At 35.0% G+C, this 19,689-nt stretch overlaps 1 protein-coding gene across 1 annotated transcript in view; it reads left to right on the top strand.

The window, feature by feature from the left end:
• UNC80 (unc-80 homolog, NALCN channel complex subunit) overlaps nt 1–19,689 on the top strand; it is a 214,262-nt gene that overhangs the window by 61,229 nt on the left and 133,344 nt on the right. Inside the window, exons 16-19 of the mRNA XM_074191473.1 lie at nt 4,189–4,336; nt 8,237–8,385; nt 11,549–11,715; nt 14,416–14,508. Coding sequence (XP_074047574.1) covers nt 4,189–4,336; nt 8,237–8,385; nt 11,549–11,715; nt 14,416–14,508 — 557 coding nt within the window. The remainder of the gene's footprint in view (nt 1–4,188; nt 4,337–8,236; nt 8,386–11,548; nt 11,716–14,415; nt 14,509–19,689) is intronic.

Below are 19,689 nucleotides of genomic sequence, written 5' to 3'. Positions count from 1 at the left end.
AATGAGAAATGTACTATATACAAAATAACAGCAGTGTTGTAGGAGGATCAATTGTGAATGACTTAGCTTTTCTCAGCAGTGCTGTGACCCAAGAGAACTCTGAAGAACTTATGATAAAGAATACTATCCGTTCCAGAAACAGAAAAAAAAAGGAAAGGAAAGCTATCTCACTATAGAAAGCTCATAAGAAAGAATATTGGCATTAAAGGAGAAAGGTCAATTAGTAATTGTCTTAGTTTGAGTGGGGTTAAAAACTCTTTGACAACAATGCATTTGACCTAAATTTCTAGACTCTTGGTCTAGTACACTTCTATGCTTGGTAGCATATAGAAGAATATCAATACAAAGAGGATGGGTCATTGTCATTGGTGACAACACCAAGATTTTTTCATGGATAATGAGGTCATATTAGAGAGGTAGCTTGATATGATGGATAGAAGGCTGGCACTAAGATCTTGAATACCTGAAATCAAGTCCTCTCTTAAAGAAATATTGCGGGGAAGCTAGGTGTCGCAGTGGATAAAGCACCAGCCCCGGAGTCAGTAGTACCTGGGTTCAAATCCGGTCTCAGACACTTAATAATTACCTAGCTGTATGGCCTTGAGCAAGCTACTTAAACCCATTTGCCTTGCAAAAACCTAAAAAAAACATATTGCTCTCAGGCACCTGGAAGAACAGAAAAAAGTTCCTACCAAATTGTCCCTCTATAAAGGTGGAAGTTTCTATACCAGGAGCCTCCTATACTGACAAAATGGCAGTCCTTAATGTGGGAATAGAGAGAGATGTTTCAGGGGAGCAGAGAGAATACTTAACAGTATATTAATAACAATCTACAAATGTCCATGCATTAACTTGTGGCCTATTTCTACACAAATAATACACATAGATTTACCTATAGATTTTAAATAATTATAGTAATAACAAGCTGATTAGCTAGACATATATTTTGACAGTGTTAAACCTAATTTGTTTTTAAAAATTGGTCTTTTTTAAACTAAGCATTTCCAAATTTTTCAGATTGGAGATTTCTTTAGTATTTTATATTTCAAAATGTTAAAATATTTTTCAGAATCCCCACCAGTTCTGTCTTCCTACAACAAATGTGTTAAAAATGAAACAAAAGCTATTGTTATTAAGAATTGAAATAGCTATTTTAGAAAATAGAAGAGGAATCAGGAAAGAAGATTGCAGTTTCTAAAGTAGTCTAATCACTATTGCCCTTAGTGACCCAATGGTCAAACTCTTCAAAATTTCTAAAAACTTCTTATTTAAAAGGAACAAAGCACCTATTTTGAAGACTTTGTCTTTAGGCTTTACCATAAACTCCCTAAAGTTGTTAATTCTCATGACTTCTGAATGATTTAATTTGAAATTATGCTTTACTAAACATACACATACACACACGTGTGTGTATCTTTTAACCATTTTATCTAATTTATTTAATTATAACCTTTAAAAAAATTTTAATTCCAATACTCTCCATTTCATACCTTCTTCACCTACTGAGAAGACAAACAATATGATATCAATTATACATGTAAAGTGATGTTAAACATATTTCCATATTTTCCTAAAAAAGCAAGAAACATAAAGTGAGAAAAATTATACTTCAGTTTGCTCACAGAGTCCTTAAGTTCTCTTTCTGAAAGTGGATAACATTTTTTTCATTATGGGTCTTTTGGAATTATTTTGGATCATTGTATGAATCAGAGTTTCCACGTTTTTCACAGTTGATGACCACTACAACATAGCTATTATTGTACACAATAGTCTCATGATTCTTCTAATTTCACTTTCTCATTCATATAGTTCCTACCATCTTTTTCTGAAACTACACCCACCTTATCATTTCTTATAACACAATTGTACTACAGCACAATAATGTGCTGCAACATGTTCAGCCAGTCCCCAATTGTTGAACATCCCTGTGATTTCCAGTTCTTCGCAACCACAGAGTTACTATAAATATATATATGATTTCTTTGGAATACAGGTCTATTAGTAATATTGTTAAGTCAAAGAGTATGCACAATTTTACAGCCCTTTGGTCCTAGCTCCAAATTGTTCTACAGAATAGTTGGACCAGTTCACTAGTCCACCAGCAGTGATTACCTATTTTTCCCTCATTCCTTTTACCACTTGCCCTTTCTGAGAGTTTTGATGTAGTGTCTCAGAGTTCTTTTAATTTGCCTTTTTCTAATTAATAGTGATTTAGAACATTGTTTAATGTAACTATAGATAATTTTGATTTCTTTTGAAAATTGCTTTTTTATCCTTTGACAGTTTATCAAGTAGGGAATTGTTCTTATTTTTTATTAAGTTTACTAAGTTCTAAATAGTATATTTGAGAAATAAAGCTTTTATCAGAGAAACTGACTGTAAAATTTTTTGATATTTCTTCATTATCTATGATACTTTTAGCATGATGTAGTTTTCAGATTATCTCTTTTAATTAGATTAATTTTTGTTTTGCTTGTCTGAAATTATACTTGCTACACTTATTTTTTTACTTCAGCAGAAGCATAATTCATTCCACTTCAGTCCTTTATTTTAAATCTGTATGTCTTTTTGTTTCAAGTGTATCCCTTGTATTTTTGTTGGATTTTGCTTTCTAACCCATTCTGCAATCTGCTTCCTTTTTTGTCAGTTTATCCCATTCATATTCCCAGTTATAATAATTGTATATTCCCCCCATCAAATTTTCTTTTGTTTCTTCCTCTCTCTCTCCCTCAATCTCTCCCTCCCTTTCTCTCTTCCTTCTCCCCCCTCTCTCTCTCTCACCCCCTATGGTCTTCCACTGTTTCTGTCTCTGTCTCTATGTGTCTCTGTCTCTGTCTCTGTCTCTCTCTCTCTCTCTCTCTCTCTCTCTCTCTCTCTCTCTCTCTCCCCCTCTATATCTCTCTGTGTCTCTGTCTCTGTCTCTTTCGCTATCTCATTCTTCCTCAAAAGATTATTTTGCTTCTAAGCACTCCCTCCCTTAAACCACTCTCCCTTTTATCATTCCCCTTTGTCTAATCCCCTTCTAGTCTATTTTCCTATTAAGCAAGTTATAATTCTTTACACAACTTTGATTTAAGGCTACAGCAAGAAGCTTCTTAATAATTCTAAGTGTTAGTCTTTTCCAGGCAATTTAAAAGATGTCCAGATTTCAGTATCAAAGAGGTTTGTTTTTAGCATTCACACTCAATAGAGTGTTTCATATGTCCCATTAACTCTGGATTATGAAAATCTGCCATCTTTGTTTTGATCCCTTCCTTTCCAGAGCTAAGGATTGTTACTGGAGCATCCCTTTTCAAGTCTTCCTTTTATTGTTGGCTCCCTATGTTATTTTCTCAACACTCTCTACACCATGTTGCACTTAACATTATGGATTTCCATTTACCTCAAATAAAACTTTTAGTTAACTGGCCTTACATTTTTCTTCTCAGTGACAGAATCATTGCATTTCCTAAGATGTTAATGAAGCAAACAGATAAACCAATATGTTAATGGAGGGGCTTTAAAGGTCTCCTGTCACTCCCAGGCTAGTGAGGGCTAGTAAGAACCTTATAGACTATCTAGTACAACCCCTCATTTTGATGTCATTTTCTGGAGATAATCCTCATGTGTTTTCATAAAGTTCACTGCTAAGAATTTCTAACTTACACACGAATGCTTGGTTAATAGGTGATATAGTTGATTTCTTGAAAGAAGGGGCTATGCCAGATCTAGATATAGGATCATCAATTTAAAGAGGAAAGGAATGGAAAGCTACCTAATCTAAACACCTCATTTTACAATTGGGGAAATTGAGATTAATAGTAGTAAAATGACTTACCCAAAAAGCACACAGGTAATAAAGGTTAGAATCAGGATTTGAATGTGTGTCCTCTGACCCTCAGACCCAATCCTCTTTCTACCATGCCATCCTCAACACTAACTAGAGGGCCTGGAACATGGGAATTCCTTAAATGTTTGTTGGAATGGAATGGAATGGAATGGAATGGAATGGAATGGAATGGAATGGAATGGAATGGAATGGAATGGAATGGAATGGAATGGAATGGACAGAGGAACACTAACCAAAATAAAATAAATTTATATCCCTCCTTTAGCAGTCTACCAAGTGATTCAGGGTGGGAAGAGGGGAATGATAAAGTTCACTTAAGTAGATACTCTTGACTTTTTACTTCTTTTGCTTCATTGCAGGCCCAGAACTGCCTCACTAAGCTTTACAAGCTAGATAAAATGCAGTTTCGACAAACCATGAGGGACTATGTGAACAAGGATTCCCTCAATAACGTAGTGGATTTCTTACATGCTTTGCTAGGATTCTGCATGGAACCAGTCACCGACAGTAAGTATGGCTGCTACCATAAGCAGTAGGAGAGACTATGGTGAGATAAATCATGTGGTATTTGGGGGTCACCCCAAGTTCTTTGAGATAGATTTCCTTTAGCAATATATAAGCATTTATGTCCAGTTCTAGTGAAGTGAGGAAAAGAAGTATACTATTTTTTCAGAACATACTATGGAAAATTTCCCGGTGCAAAATATATCTAGATTAATGGTCTTTAACCTGTAATGGGTACACTGTCAGTAGTCTGGCAGGTCTTCATTCTTGATTGTAACCCTTTCATATGGATGGTCTCTCTTCTACCTTCCTTTTCTTTCTAGTGGAAGGGAGTTGAGTCAAGAAGTCAAGGGCTCTTAAGAAATAAAAGAGGAAATATAGACAGATGCACATACTTACATATAGCTACATAATATATGTAATACATAGGGCAGGTACTCGCAAAGGGATCCAAAGCAGCAATACTGGGACACCCTGAAAGTCTCCCTTAAGAGCTTTAGAATTGATTGTGCAGCATGGGAAACACTGACATGGGACAGCCCAGCATGGCATACCCTCAATAAAGAGGATACTGTGCTCGATGAGCAGGGCAAAACTGAAGCAGCTCAAAAGAAACATGAGATGTATAAGTGTATTCACATGGATTATTTATGTTCAGCCTGTGGTAGAGTATTCTGAGTCTATGTTGTTCTGCTCAGTCACAGTTGGGCTTTGAATGTGGGTCCTCTGACCCTCAGACCTTCTCCACAAAGGTGTTTCCCTTTGTCTCAAATGTAATAATGTCATTTTGTCTTTTTCGACAATGAAGGAATCAACCAACTAGCCAACCATATATAGAATACGCAAATATTTAAATGATATAAATTGAGACTTCAGCTTGAAGATAGCTTCTATAGAGCTCTAAGGTATTTCATAGGTATGTGATCATAGGTAAATTCTTGGGAGGATGTTGGATCAAATCCCAAATCTGACACTTACTACCCATGTGACCTTAGGCACATGTCATTCATGAATAATTAGTTGATTGAATCTAAGATCTCAGCCTATTCTTTGAATCCCATACTCAAGTCATGTTCATGAATGTTAAGTATTTACTATAGATACAGTACTATGTTAAGTGCTGAAAATTGAAAGCAAAGCAAAAAAAAGAAAGTCTCTGCCCTGAAGAAGCTTACATCCTAATAGATATATATATATATATATGTATATATATATATGTATGTATATATATATATTCATTAGTCATAGGTTTTTAAATGCTAGATTGAGATATTGATGACCTGTTGAAAACAGGTTGAAGCCACTTGCTACAAACATGCTTTCCTCTCTATGTCTTTGAATATTTAATGGTGTTTAGGGGGTACGGCTGAAGAGAAATGTTGTGCAAGTCCACAGCTCACCAATACTTCATGAATTCCCAGATATGAGGAGAGGGTTTAGTTAAAGGTTGCTAGTACATTCCTTCTCTAATATACTTCAGGTCTTTATGGATAAAAACCACCAAAGATAAAATATTGATATTCCACCATACTTCCTTCTTTGGTATTGTTTGTGTCTTACCTTCACAAAGGCTCTCACATATTCCTTTTCCTCTCATCACATCCTTATTTAGATCCACGTCATCTCCCTCTGTATTATTATAATGGTCTCATATCTTTTCTTTACATCATAGTCTTACTAATTTTTTAAGGCAGAAGATGATTACTTCTCTGCTCAAAAATTGTTTTCCTATTTGATAACTTCTATTGCTTGTAAGATAAAAATATAAATTCCTTAGTTCTGTCCTTAAAGCAAGGTCTTTTTGTAATTTGTCTCCACCTTAGTTTTTCATCCTAATTTCACATTATTTGTCATCTTTTACTACTACTACTACTACTACTACTACTACTACTACTACTATTACTACTATGACTACTAATACTACTACTACTACTACTACTACTACTACTACTACTACTACTACTACTACTAGTACTATCACCACCACCACTACTACTATCAGCAGGACCATAAACCACAATCATTACCATGTCTATTCCTATTCCTACTACTAATATTTAGTGTTTTATATTACTTTAAGATGTACAAAGACTTTTATATTATTTGATCCTTGTTCATAATATCATCTTGACTTCCCCAAATCCATTAATGATAATAATTTGTGTTTATTTAGTGCTTTAAAGCTTACAAAGTGCTTACAAATATTTTCTCACTTTATCTCCATAACAACCCTGTGAGTGGGTTCCTATTTTTTTATTGGCACTTTCCAAATAAGGAAATTTAAACAGACTAAAATTAATTGACTTGCCTAGGGGTCCTTAGTTAGTTTATATATGATCAAAGTTTTAACTTGTATCTTCCAGACTCCAGATCCAGTGCTTCATTCAGTTTATCACTGAGTTACCTGCATTCTGTTCAACAAGCATTTATTATATAATATAAGCCACCCCCCAAGAACTTATATTTAATTAAGAGAAATTATCCTTATATATCTAAGCATATATGGCCACCACCCTAGTTCGAACTGCAGTATAATCCTGGACCATTAAAATTGTCTTCTAATCTCTTTTTTTCTCCTCAATTTAACCTCCCCAATATTTCCCAAGTGATCTTCATACTACTCAATAAACTCCAGTAGTTCTTTTTTTTTACCATGAGGGTTAGAAATGAAATCTTCTTGGCTTTTAAAATATTTTATAGCCTGGTCCCAAGCTATCGAGTCTCATTATGTATTATTGTACAGCCTTATTAAACATTACTTCCTTTCATTTGCCCCATTGACTAGTCAAAGTAGCCCTGTTCCCACTTATCCTCTATTTATCCTGTATTAGATTCCCTCATTACCTCTGATCCTTTTATCCTTTAATTCCTTTTAACATTCAAATCTTTTCATTTAAAGGATCAGGTAATGTGTCACCTTCTCCACAAAGGTGTTTCCCTTTTCCTCAGCTGAAATTGATCTCTCCCTTCTCTAAGTTACCTGCTTTATATTCCCAGTATGTGACAGAGCTCCTATCAAGGACTCATATCAAGGACCTGCGATGTGACTTCATACGTGGAGGACTCCCAGTGTGAGGAATTAACCATTAACTGCTGATGCCATGGCCTCTAACTTCCTGCCTTTAAAAGTTGTTTGAGGCTTAGAAATTTGCTTCCTAAAGCCACACTTCTACTGATTTTTAGAGGCAAGATCTGAAAATAAATATACATTGTCCATTTTTCCATGCTTCTTTCTTGTGCATAGTTTGCCTTTTGTTTAGTTGGTGCCTAATAATTATTTTTTAATTGGATTGGTTTCCTCTTTTGCTCCTTTGCCTTCTAATTCATTTCATATTTCCTTCCTACTCCTTCAACACAATAATTTAGATAAGGAGTTTAGCAACCCCTCATTGAAATGTTAGTGAACCCTATAATATATCATTTAGTCCTTGGAAGTAACCATTTCAAACAGAAGAGATCATTGTTAAAAATAATAATAATAATTCTTCATCTGAAAGTCTTTCCCTTCCAAAAAAGATTAGGATTAAAAGATCATACAGAGCAAAAAAAAAAAAAAACCTAGCACCATCTCAAACCTTTCATTTTACAAATGAGGAATCAGATCCAGAGCCTTTGACTAGTTCACACAGCTGGTACAGTTAAGATTAGAACCCAGGTTCTCTGACTGAGCTAATATTCTTTCCATTTTTACACTTAGATGCTATCAAAAGACTGTGTAAACAAGATAACATAGTTATCTAAGAGAAGAGGTTGTAAAGGGAGTGCTGTTTATTTGTTTCAAAGTCTGCAGGGTATTATTATGACTTTTGTTTCATTATGTGTCTCCTTTTGCTATTGAATTGTTCATAGGATCCCTTTGTTCCACTGGGCAAATTGCCTTTAAATTGTACCTTTGCTTTCCAGATAAGGCTGGGTTTGGGAATAACTTCACCACAGTGGACAACAAATCCACAGCTCAGAGTGTGGAAGGTATTATTGTCAGTGCTATGTTTAAATCCCTCATCACTCGCTGTGCATCTACTACGCATGAACTTCACAGCCCTGAAAATCTGGTGAGGCTCGCTCTGCAGAAGGGTCTACCATCTCAGATACATGGGAGGGCTTAAAACTAGAACAACAAAGAAAAAGGACAGAAGGAGGTTGGGAGGGGGGAATAGGCTGGAGAGATCTGTTGCTGTTCTTTCAGCACCAATAGTCAGTGATTCCTTAGGGAATGTTAAAGCCACACTTCTTTATTTCACTTTTCTGACTGAAGAATTGCTGAAATGGGCAAGAGGACAGTAAAGAAGGATTTATTAGCCGCTCATCTCCTGAAGATCCTCTGATCAATCCTGAAATGTTTGTTATAGATATCCAGCTTCCTCAAAAAGGCTGCTAAAGTATGTGAGGGTTTACTGAAAACTGTTAAGCCCAGCCCTGGGTAACAAGTAAATTATAAGTAATTACAAGCAGGAAACTGCACTAGAATTGTATACATGAGGCTACCCCTATACCTTATAATTACAAAACAACTTTAGAAAGATCTTGGAGAACAGAATGCCCTCTTAGAAGAAAGAGGTGCAGGATGATCAAACTCAGACAGGACAAATATGTGAATTCATTTTGTTTAATGATACTTATTTGCTAAACTGGAAAATTTTGCAGAGGAAGTGGTGAGACAAAAGTAAATAAGAGAGAGAAAGGAAAGAATGTTAATCATTTTGAAAATACATAGAAGTGAGTAGAAAGAAATTCAGAAAGGATCACAGACAAGTAGGTCATTGTTGAAACTAATATGTTAAAGTGAACATATACTTGATGAAACAAGCCATACATAATGAAGATTCACAGTTTCTTACACTGTCCTTTTGTATCTTTGAATGGGGAAATGTTCATGTTTTTGGTGTGTCACTTTCATAATAATAAAAAAAATAGCAAGAGCAATCCAGCCTCAGACACTTGCCACTTGTAGCTGTGCGACTTTAGGCAAGTCACTTAACCATGATTACCTCACATCCAGGACCAACAGTCCTGGTTCATATCTAGCCACTGGACCCAGATGGCTCTGAAGGAGAGAGTGAGGCTGGTGCCTTAGCACAGCACCCTCCACTCAAAATCAATTCATGTCTTATTATGGCATCACTTCCCTGATGCTGTGGTCTTCTTCAAAAATGAAGGAAAAACATTATAATAAAAAATAATTTTATAAAATAATAAAGAATATACGAATATATGCTAATGATTTTATGAACACTATTCAAAATTATATTTGCTTTTGTAATTAAGGCAAATATGCTCTAGAATAGTTGCTACTATATGTTAATTGAAGGCTAAAATCTGACATCGACTATTCTTAATAGTTATACTGACTTAATTAAACTCCTCTCAGGGTCTTAAGCATTCAACTGGTTATGGCCTACAAGAGATGAATTGCTTCAGAAGAAATTGTGGTTTGGGATAGTGCTGCCAAAGCTTTCTGAAATAGATGCCTGCAGCTCCATGCTGCAGTCTGACCAGTTAGTTATAAATGTGACAACCTCATATGCACAGTTCTGCCCATTAGCAAATAAATGAGTCTGTGGGGAAATGTAGCAAGATTCCTACCCAAATCTAGGAAAATTATTTAGAATCTCTAAAGATTCAGATTTGAAAAGAGAATAAACAAAGCAGATCCAAGTGAAAGCTACTTTTCCTGACTTGCAAAATCATCAAAGCAAGGTTCTTAGTGATTAAGTATTTCATAAACCTTTTAGAGGTTTGCTTATACTCCCTCTAGCCCCCTCCCAATTTCTGATTAAAGCAAGAAAATTTCATCAAAAATATTTATATTACAAATGTTTTTAATAAACTACTTGGGTATGACTGATCAAAATAATTCTTTAGATACACACAGAATAAATCTGGCTATTTAGATAACAGTTAAGACCAGAAATAGATTTTTATATGAGCTATAAGAGTGGCATGTATCCCTGATTCTATACATTGTACTATATACTATACATTTGAACTGATCAGGCTTGTTGCTGAAGACCTTTCAAAGTTTTAACTGAGGTGGAGATGATTTTTAAAAATGATTTTGACCAAAGACCAAAAACTGGAACCAAGACCCCAAAGGAGTATCCTCCCTCTACTTTCTCCTTTATTACAATGAAGACTTGTTCATAAACACCTGGGAATTAGAGAATTTAATACATATAATATTATAATTATTATATTGTATCTGCTGATCTTCGTGAAGTCTAAAGTACCACATTTTGACTTTATTTTTAAATTAATTTTATTTTGTTCTAATTTCCCTAAATCTGCTATATTTACTTGCAATTAAACTTACCAGTAGGAGAAAAAGTTGTAATAAATACACAGTTAAGGAAAAAAATTCCTATATTGGCCATATCCAAAGTATTTTTTTCATCTTTTGACCAGAGTCTAACACTCCTCTAAAAGAAGGTATGTAGCAAATTTTATCATCAGTCCTCCAGAACTGTGGTTAGTCATTGTACTTATCATTTTGTCTTAGCAATGTTGATGTTATATATGCATTTTTCTTCTAGTTCTGTTCTTTTCACTCTTCATTCATTTATATCAGTCTTCTCATTTTTTTCTAAACTGTCCCTTTTTCATTTCTTTTGACTTTCTATTGCATATATACATGCACACTTACGTAATATATGTGCATGCATATGTGTATAAATGTACATATAAATACATGTAATCTTCAAAATTTGTTCAATCATTTCCAATTTATGGGGATATCCTTATTTTCTAGTTCTTTAATACTACAAAAAAGAATTATTATAAATATCTTCATTCATATGAATATTTTTCAGATTTCTTTGTGCTTTCAAGTATAAGCTTTGCAACACTTAACTTTAATACCTCTAATGATACAGCAAGAAATCATTCCTTGGGGCAGCTAGGTGGTGCAGTAGATAGAGCACTGGCCTTGGAATCAGAAGTACCTGAGTTCAAATCCAGTCTCAGACATTTAATAATTACCTAGCTGTGTGGCCTTGGGCAAGCCACTTAACCCCACTGCCTTGAAAATTCTAAAAAAAAAATCATTCCTCAAGTTTTCACTTGAAAGATTTCTGTGTGTGTTAGCCCAGTGGTAAATTACCCATTCTATTAATTTCATCACTATTCTAAGTTATCTTTTTTTCAGATTCCATGATAAAACTCCATATCTGTTTATACAATTTACTCTCTTTCCTGATATATCTCATGCTTGTCAAATAGGGACTCTACTGTGACATCCGGCAGTTGGTTCAATTCATCAAAGAAGCTCATGGAAATGTTTTCAGGAGGGTTGCCCTGAGTGCCTTGCTAGACAGTGCAGATAAGTTAGCCCCGGGGAAAAGATCAGAAGAGGCAGAGCAGAACTCAAAGCCTTCAGGAAGCAAAAGGTATGTCTGTCTGTGGGAAGGGAACTCTTTGAATGTTTTTATCAATCTTATAACAAAATAATGTTTTGCCCCTTTACATTTTGTGCTCATATTCTGATGGTTCCTAAACATAGGAGCAATAGATAATTCTCTTATTAACAATGCCAGTATCTTTGCTGCAAATCAATGAAAACTCTTCATAGTTCCTTCATAGTTTCAGTTCTCCTCTTAGAAAAATATAAGATGATGTATCAACTCATAAAGCACTAGCCCTGGAATCAGGAAGCCTTGAGTTCAAATTCAGTCTCAGATACTTGACACTTATTTAGCTGTGTGATCTTAGGCAAGTCACTTAACTCTGATTGCCTTGAATTCCAGGTCATCTCCCATTGTCCTGATTCATATCTGGCCACTGGTCCCAGATGGCTCTGGAGTAGAAAGTGAGGCTGGTGACTTAGCATAGCTACTCCTCACTCAAATTCAATTCACATTCATGTCATGGCATCCTCATGGTCTTCTTCAAAAACAAAGGACAATCATCATCATCTTTTGTGTCAAGTTAATGAAGAAAGTTAATGAAGTGAAATTTTATGCATTTAATTTTTGTCCACTGATAGTTATAATTTTGCTCTAGAATTAATAATCATTGAACAATACCCAGCAATAGGATACCCTGTAATAGTGCTGTTCTCTGTAATAGGAGAGGAGCTGGATCTGTGGATGTATTGGTATAGAGAACTTCCAGGTGAGATGAAGGCAAGCACCTTGTCTGAAACTTATTGTCTTAGCTATTTAGAACACTTGGAAGTTAAGTACTTTGCCCAGGGTCACATGTGCAGTGTGCGTCAAAAGAAAGATTCTCAGAGGCTCATTCTCCACTGTGTCATAGTTCCTTTTTTAGACTTGATTAAAGTAAAGTTGCAGGATATGATTGATTAAAAAAGATAATTTCCTAAATTATTTTTCTATTAGAAATATCAAACTTGATTTGTTGCATATAGTGTGAAAGTTCTATGTCCTAATAGATAGAAGGTGCAACTTTTTTCCTTTTTTTTTGGCTAGGCAATATGGTTAAGTGACTTGCCCAAGGTCACACAGCTAGGTAATTATTAGTGTCTGAGATTGGATTTGAACTCAGGTCCTCCTGACTCTAGGCCCAGTGCTTTATCCACTGCACCAACTAGCTGCTCTTATAGAAGGTGAAACTTTTTTTTAGGTTTTTGCAAGGCAAATGAAGTTAAGTGGCTTGCCCAAGGTCACACAGCTAGGTAATTATTAAGTGTCTGAGGGTGGATTTGAACTCAGGTACTCCTGACTCCAGGGCCGGTGCTCTATCCACTGTGCCACCTAGCTGCCCCTAAGGTGAACCTTTTAAATAAAAAAAATCATTTTTTTATTTTTGCATCAGTCATTTTTCAATTAAACCTTCCCTTGTAAGAAGGAAAATCAATTTGTCAAAAATGCCAAAAATCATATTATGTATACCTTATGCAACCAAAATAGTGCTTAATCTCTCTAGCAATAGAAGAGAAGTATATTAGTTATCTTGTCTCTAGGATTGGTTTTTCAATGGTTTAGTTTTTCTTCCTTTTAGTAACCTAGAAATATTTAAATTTGAGGTTCTTCATGCTGAATGCGTTAATAACTTTGTTAGGAGAGTATATTATCAGGATGAATTTTAATGTCAAAAAGAATCTAGCAAAGTGAATAGAGAGCTAGTCTCAAGTGGAAGATTCTGGGTTCAAGTGCTGCTTCTGAACAGAATGTGTTTTCCTAGACAAGTCAATAATGTCTTAATACTCTAAACCAGTGGTGTAAAACTCAAAGAACTGAGAACTACTAATCTATATATAAGGATCCTTTGGACTGCATATAGATCTACTTTTAAAATGCAATATTATCCTCATTTATTGTATTTTGATTTATTTTGTTAAATGTTTCCCAATTCCATTTCAATCTGATTTTGGTCGTGGCAGTGCTACAGGCCATATGGACCACATGTTTTACATCTCTGCTCTAGATAACTCTCAAAAATCATGAGTCAAAATTTCCTCATCTAAGATTTCTACCAGGAAAATCCTAGTTCCAGTGTTTTCCTCAGAATTCCAGAGGTTAGGGGCAGCTAGGTTGCATAGTGGATAAAGCACCGGCCCTGGAGTCAGGAGTACCTGGGTTCAAATCCGGTCTCAGACACTTAATAATTACCTAGCCGTGTGGACTTGGGCAAAGCCACTTAACCCCGTTTGCCTTGCAAAAACTTTAAAAAAAAGAATTCCAGAGGTTGAATTGCATAGTAAAGAGCTGAACTTAGAGCCAGGAAAGATGGAGTTCAAGATCCCTCCTAACACACTCTGCTTACATAATAATGGGCAAATCCCATAACCTCTCAGAGCCTTAGACAACTCTAAAACTTTAAATTGGAGAGAACATGGTCCTATGCATTAGCAAAGGGAGTTCCCCCATTTGGGAATTCTTTATTATCAATAAAATAACAGGTCCAGTTCCTTTCCCACAGTACTTGTCACTATTTAAAAGGGACAACCAAGAGCTAAATCCACATAATATCAAGAACACGTTAAATGATGGCATTTTCAAGAAGATTAGAGATTGCATTTTAGCACTATGTGTTATCAGTATCAAGTATGTTTTTACAAGTTAACTGCCTACTTAATTGAATGGAAATTAGTACATTTGGATTGATGGAATGAACTATTCCCTCAGGTCAGAGGCTGGAATTGACAAAGGCCAGGTATCATCAGCTCCTGATGAGTGTCGCAGCTACATGTCTGGCCGTCCCTTGCAAACTCCAGAGCAGTAAGTAGCAGCATGCTTGGTCACAGAGATATATCCCAGTAGTTAATGGCTCTTCAAGGAAGGAAAAATTCTACTATAGAATTATTGAATTGTCACTGAAATGATTCCCTTCCATTTGTTCCTTTCTGATTCTTCTCTCCATGATGAGCATTAATCATCTTATAACTAGACTACTTTAAGAATCTCTTGAATTCTGCCTATATTGTATTCTCCTGTGATCTAGTCTATACTATAAACAAATTAATTTTCTAGATATCCTACTTTGATCCTCATGACACTCTTCTGCTCAGAAGTTTCCAGTTATTTCCTATTACCAACGTGGTGACCAGAAATGCCTCTCAATCATATACTTCTCTGTCCAATCACTTCTTTTTTGCCTTTGCTGTTATTTAAATTTCAATTTTAAAAATCAATTTTCTCTCCTATACTTGTAAAAATTTGCATAATCAAGCAAAGATATTTCTATATTATCTGTAACCAAAACATATTCAATTATATTCATATGCTATAATTTGTTCAGCCATTCATCTAAAATAATTAGTTTTATATTATTATTCACCATAGAAAGTGCTACTATAAAAATGTTTGGATATATAAAAGACTTTTGTTTTTATTTGATTTTTTTAGGTTATGCCTCATATTGTTTGGCCAAAGAATATGCATAGCTTGTTAAATTTTAGGGAATACTTCCGTATTGCTTTCCAGAATTAACATACCAACTCATAATTCTACCCACAGTGCATTAATGAATCATTTCCTTTTTTTGTTGACTTTGCCAATCTGATGAGTATGAGCTGGAAACTCCATTGTTTTCATTTGTATTTCTCTAATCATTAGTAACATGGAGCATTTTTTTCTTAGGGCTATGGATATCTTAGATTCATTCCTTCAAAAATTACATGATCACATATTCTTTGATCTTTTATCTGTTGGGAAATATATTGTGGTTCTTATAAATTTTAATTACATATATATTTGTAAAATTTTCTTAGGGAAATTCAATACATACACACACACACATATATATAACTCACTCAGGAAAATTCATTACAAAGACTTTTCCCTCAGTTACCTGTTTCCTTTCCAGTTTTCATTGCATTGATTTTATTTGTGCAAAAATCCATGTATTCAAAATTGTCCATTTTTAACTGTTGTGATCTTCTTTATCCCTTCCTTGCTGATGAAGTGTTTTCCAGTATAGAAGTTATCTGGGAATATGGCATGTGGTGTTTCCTATACCTAATTTCTCCCAGAAATTTATTTCGGTTTTCCTATCAGGTCTTTGGGTTTACTGAACATTAAGTTATTCTGTCTATTTGCTTCTTTGTTTGTATGCCTAATCTGCTCTAATAGTCGTATTTTCCAACCTGAGAACTTCAGTCCAACCAGCCTATTCAGTATCTCCCCAGATGTACTTATATCACATTTAGTCTTGCTTATAGTCCCTTGGGCCTGTTGTTCTGCTTACCTAGAATACCCTTCACCCTTCTCTCTTCTCATTCATATTTTACCTATTCTTCAATAAACAACTAATCTATCACTATTAGTTCTTCTCTGAGTACTGTGATCTCCTCTGTTCTTTTCTTCCTCTGAATTTTTATAGTACTTCTTGCTTATCACACATCAAATAAAGGAAAGAATGCATTTGCAAGAAGCTTAGAGTTTGATAAACACAAATACCTCTGGAGGAAGAAATCACAAAGGCAAATTGTTAGGAAAAATGTAAAGCAGAAGTGACATAGAGACCAATGTCACTCATCATATTCTTGAATGGGAATTCTCCAAATGATATTCTTCAAATGAATAACTGACTTGGACATAAATAGTGACACAAACAATTAGTAAGAAAGAAATTATCTTTCAGATATTATAGGAACTGTTTTTGCCTGAAGAAGGAATTTCCTCTAAAAATGCAGATAGGCATTTTCTTCTCTGCAACTTGTAGAATTCTTTGGGACACTGTGAGGCTAAGTGATTTGCTCAGGATCATGGAGTTAGTATGTGGGAAAGGTGTTCAGACTTGCAATCAGACTTTACTGATTCCAAGACCAGCTTTTTAGCCACTAGATTAGTGTGGTCAAATAGAAAAATATTCCTATGGGCTACATATTGCTTAGAAAAATCACAAATTAACATTACCTATGTTTATTATATTTTTATTTATTCTGTCAAATGCTTCCCAATTACATTTTAATATGGTTTTTCAGATTGTATTGAAAGTTTTACAGTCCAAGCACCATCTTGACACATCTTCATTATATCATGGTACCTCTCAATATACTACCAATTATTTATAATCCTTATTTTTATGACATGATTTCATAGCACAGCATGAAATCTAATATTTACATAAAAAAGTTATTTGACTAGCTTATAATTCTTATTTTAAGTCTGTATCATATCCCCAACTAGATTACAAATTAAGTGGCAAGAATTATGTCTTATTCATTTGAAAACCCTCTTTCTTGAACAACAAAGAGGCTTAGTATAGTTTCACTCAAATCTAAGGTATTTGACCTGAGGTTCCCTTTTTATCTTCCCTTCCTTCTGGGCTCTACTTTTTGGCAAACATTTATTTGTGTCCATAAAATTATGATACCAAAAAAACTTCATTCCACTGGAAGCTCATTTCACCACTGAATTATTTCATATTGGAAGCACTGAAGTACTCTATGCCCCTGTGACTTCTTTCTCCAATTGAGCTGACAACAGGATACAAAAAAAATCAGCTTATATTTATCTGAAGCCAAAATTCCTTATATAAAAACAGAGACCAAATAAACAAGGTCCAACTAGTCAGAAACTCCAGAGGAGAGCACTGCTAATTGACCAGGCATCAATGATATAGGTGAAAAGGATTGAAGAGGGCATAACTTCACCATCTCCCACAGCACAGCAGAAAGCTGTATCTGAACAAGCATCAAATTCTATGCAGTAGGATTGCTTCTAGGTGGGTGAATAATTTGAAGCAGCAGCACCCTTCCTTGCCCTCAGCTGATAATTGAATGCATTCTAACCTTCTCTCCTCTCCTTTGAGATGAAAAGTTCTTGGATTTTCCCAGTACCTCCAGGCTTCCACCTCATTCCCTTGATATTTCAGTCCCTTCTTCAAACTAAGAAAGATATACTTCCCTTCAGCCCCAGATGATAAAAGTTATGCTTCTTTGGGATTGCCTTCTGTGATTCCCAGAATTCTGTTTACCTAAAAGGAATGGACACTCAAAGACATATTAAATGAGTGAGTCTATTGAATGATGAAGTACTAGCAGTCATTGGAATAAAAAACACTACATTCTCCTATCTTTGAATAAATATAGCTTCCCTTCTTTCCCTGAAATCTGGTTTTTTTTCCAATTGATTTCCAAATGATCAATGTTCTTTCATCAGTTTCTCCACTTCTTACACTGGCAAAGCTTAAAAATGTCAAATCAGTGTTCCCATGATGTGACAGATGTTCCAAGTGCTTAAAAACAGAAGTACTACTATGAAAAACCCATTAATAATCCTTTAAAACTATAATGGAAAAGTTATTTTTTATTTAACCACATGTGGCTCTGATAGCAAATCCTCTAAACATGCACCTCTCTTGATTTGTTCATTTGTAATCATATTTTAAAGACATCATATATTTCAACAATGCTTTCAATCAGCAGCCATTTTTACTCAAATCAGAGCAGATATTGTGGTCTTCCTTTTGCAGAAAAGGCATAAAGTAACAAAGTAACAAAGAAGGTCCCAGAGAAATTCAAGAAAAGGATTTGGACTCAGACTCATAAAACTCAGAGATTAGGAGGGATATCAGAGAACAACAGTTAAATTCATACATGAATAAGAATTCTCATATGTCCAACAAATGCTTTCCAGTCTTCACTTGATATGTCAAGTTAACAGGAGAAAATACAGCAAATATAAAGCTGAATTTTGCCATCCCCCCACCTCCACTTAGCAGTTTATTCTACTTTTATGTAGCTCTAATTGTTAGGAGAAGGCAGCTATGTCTCACAGTGGATAGAATATGTGCCTGGAGTCAGGAAGACTTGAGTTCCAATTTACTAGTGTATGACCCTGAACAAGTCACTTTACCCTGTTTGCCTCAGTTCCCTCCTCTGTAAAATGAGCTGGAGAAGGAAATGATAAACTACTCCAGTATCTTTGCCAAGAAAACCCCAAAATGGAGATAAAAAGAGTCAGGCAGCACTGAAATGACTAAATAGAAGCAACAAAAATCATTAGGAAATTTTTTGTAATATAAAGTCTCATAACTTCTAAACATTATTTCTAGTTCTGTCTTTTGATCTGGGCCAAACAGAATAGTGTTTCTCTTTGTGTTTTCATTATTTCATCCTTTAGAGTTTCCATAATAATTTTTTCACAAAATTTTCAGCCATGAAATACTAGCTATTCTTTCTTGGAACCCTTTGAAATCTCCCCTCCCAAAATATAAAGGGCATGTCAGAAACCTTAAGACTGGCATATGTTGACCCAACACATTCCACAAGTTATAAAATGTGTAAGCAGTTTACCACATTTCAGAGCACTTGCCTTGGTGTGATGGTAAAGGAAGATCTCTCTAGTAATGGATAGTAATGGGATCTGAGGGTGGGAGAATGATAACCAGTCATTGTTTTAATGCAACTTTTACGGAGACACATGTACAGAATCCAATTTCATCTCCCCAAAGCTTATTAGTGATTTCCTCCATCCATGGCAACAACATGAGACAAGGAATGGATTGGTGATTCTTTACTTCTTCCTTGGACTATGCCTTAAGTCCGCAACTGATCCACATATGTCCCCTAGATCTCTCCTGTTGGCACTATAAGACAAAACCTCAGGGCCCATATTATTTACAGCTCTGAACATATCTATGTACTTTTTCCTATTTCTTATTTCCCCTTTTTTTAAAATCTTTTTTCTTTCTATAAAAGTCACATTGACTGAGTAATACTCAAATTAATCATGGTTTTTAAGAACTCATTTCTCTGGAACTTGTTATTGATATAAACCCATTAGACAAAAGTAATGTACCACCCTCTCAGGCAAAGTTGATAAATGGTCCCACTGGATCTTCTTTTTTTCCCCTTCAGAGAGTTTATCTTACCCTGATCAAAATGTCATGAATTCTCTGTAGGTAAGAAACTGCATGCAACATGAATATTTGATGTGACCCTGCAGAGGAAT

This window comes from Macrotis lagotis, chromosome 6 (assembly GCF_037893015.1).
Source record: "Macrotis lagotis isolate mMagLag1 chromosome 6, bilby.v1.9.chrom.fasta, whole genome shotgun sequence".
Lineage (NCBI taxonomy): Eukaryota > Metazoa > Chordata > Mammalia > Peramelemorphia > Peramelidae > Macrotis > Macrotis lagotis.
Note: the sequence above shows the minus strand (reverse complement) of the source record. Positions and strands in the feature narration are given on the sequence as shown.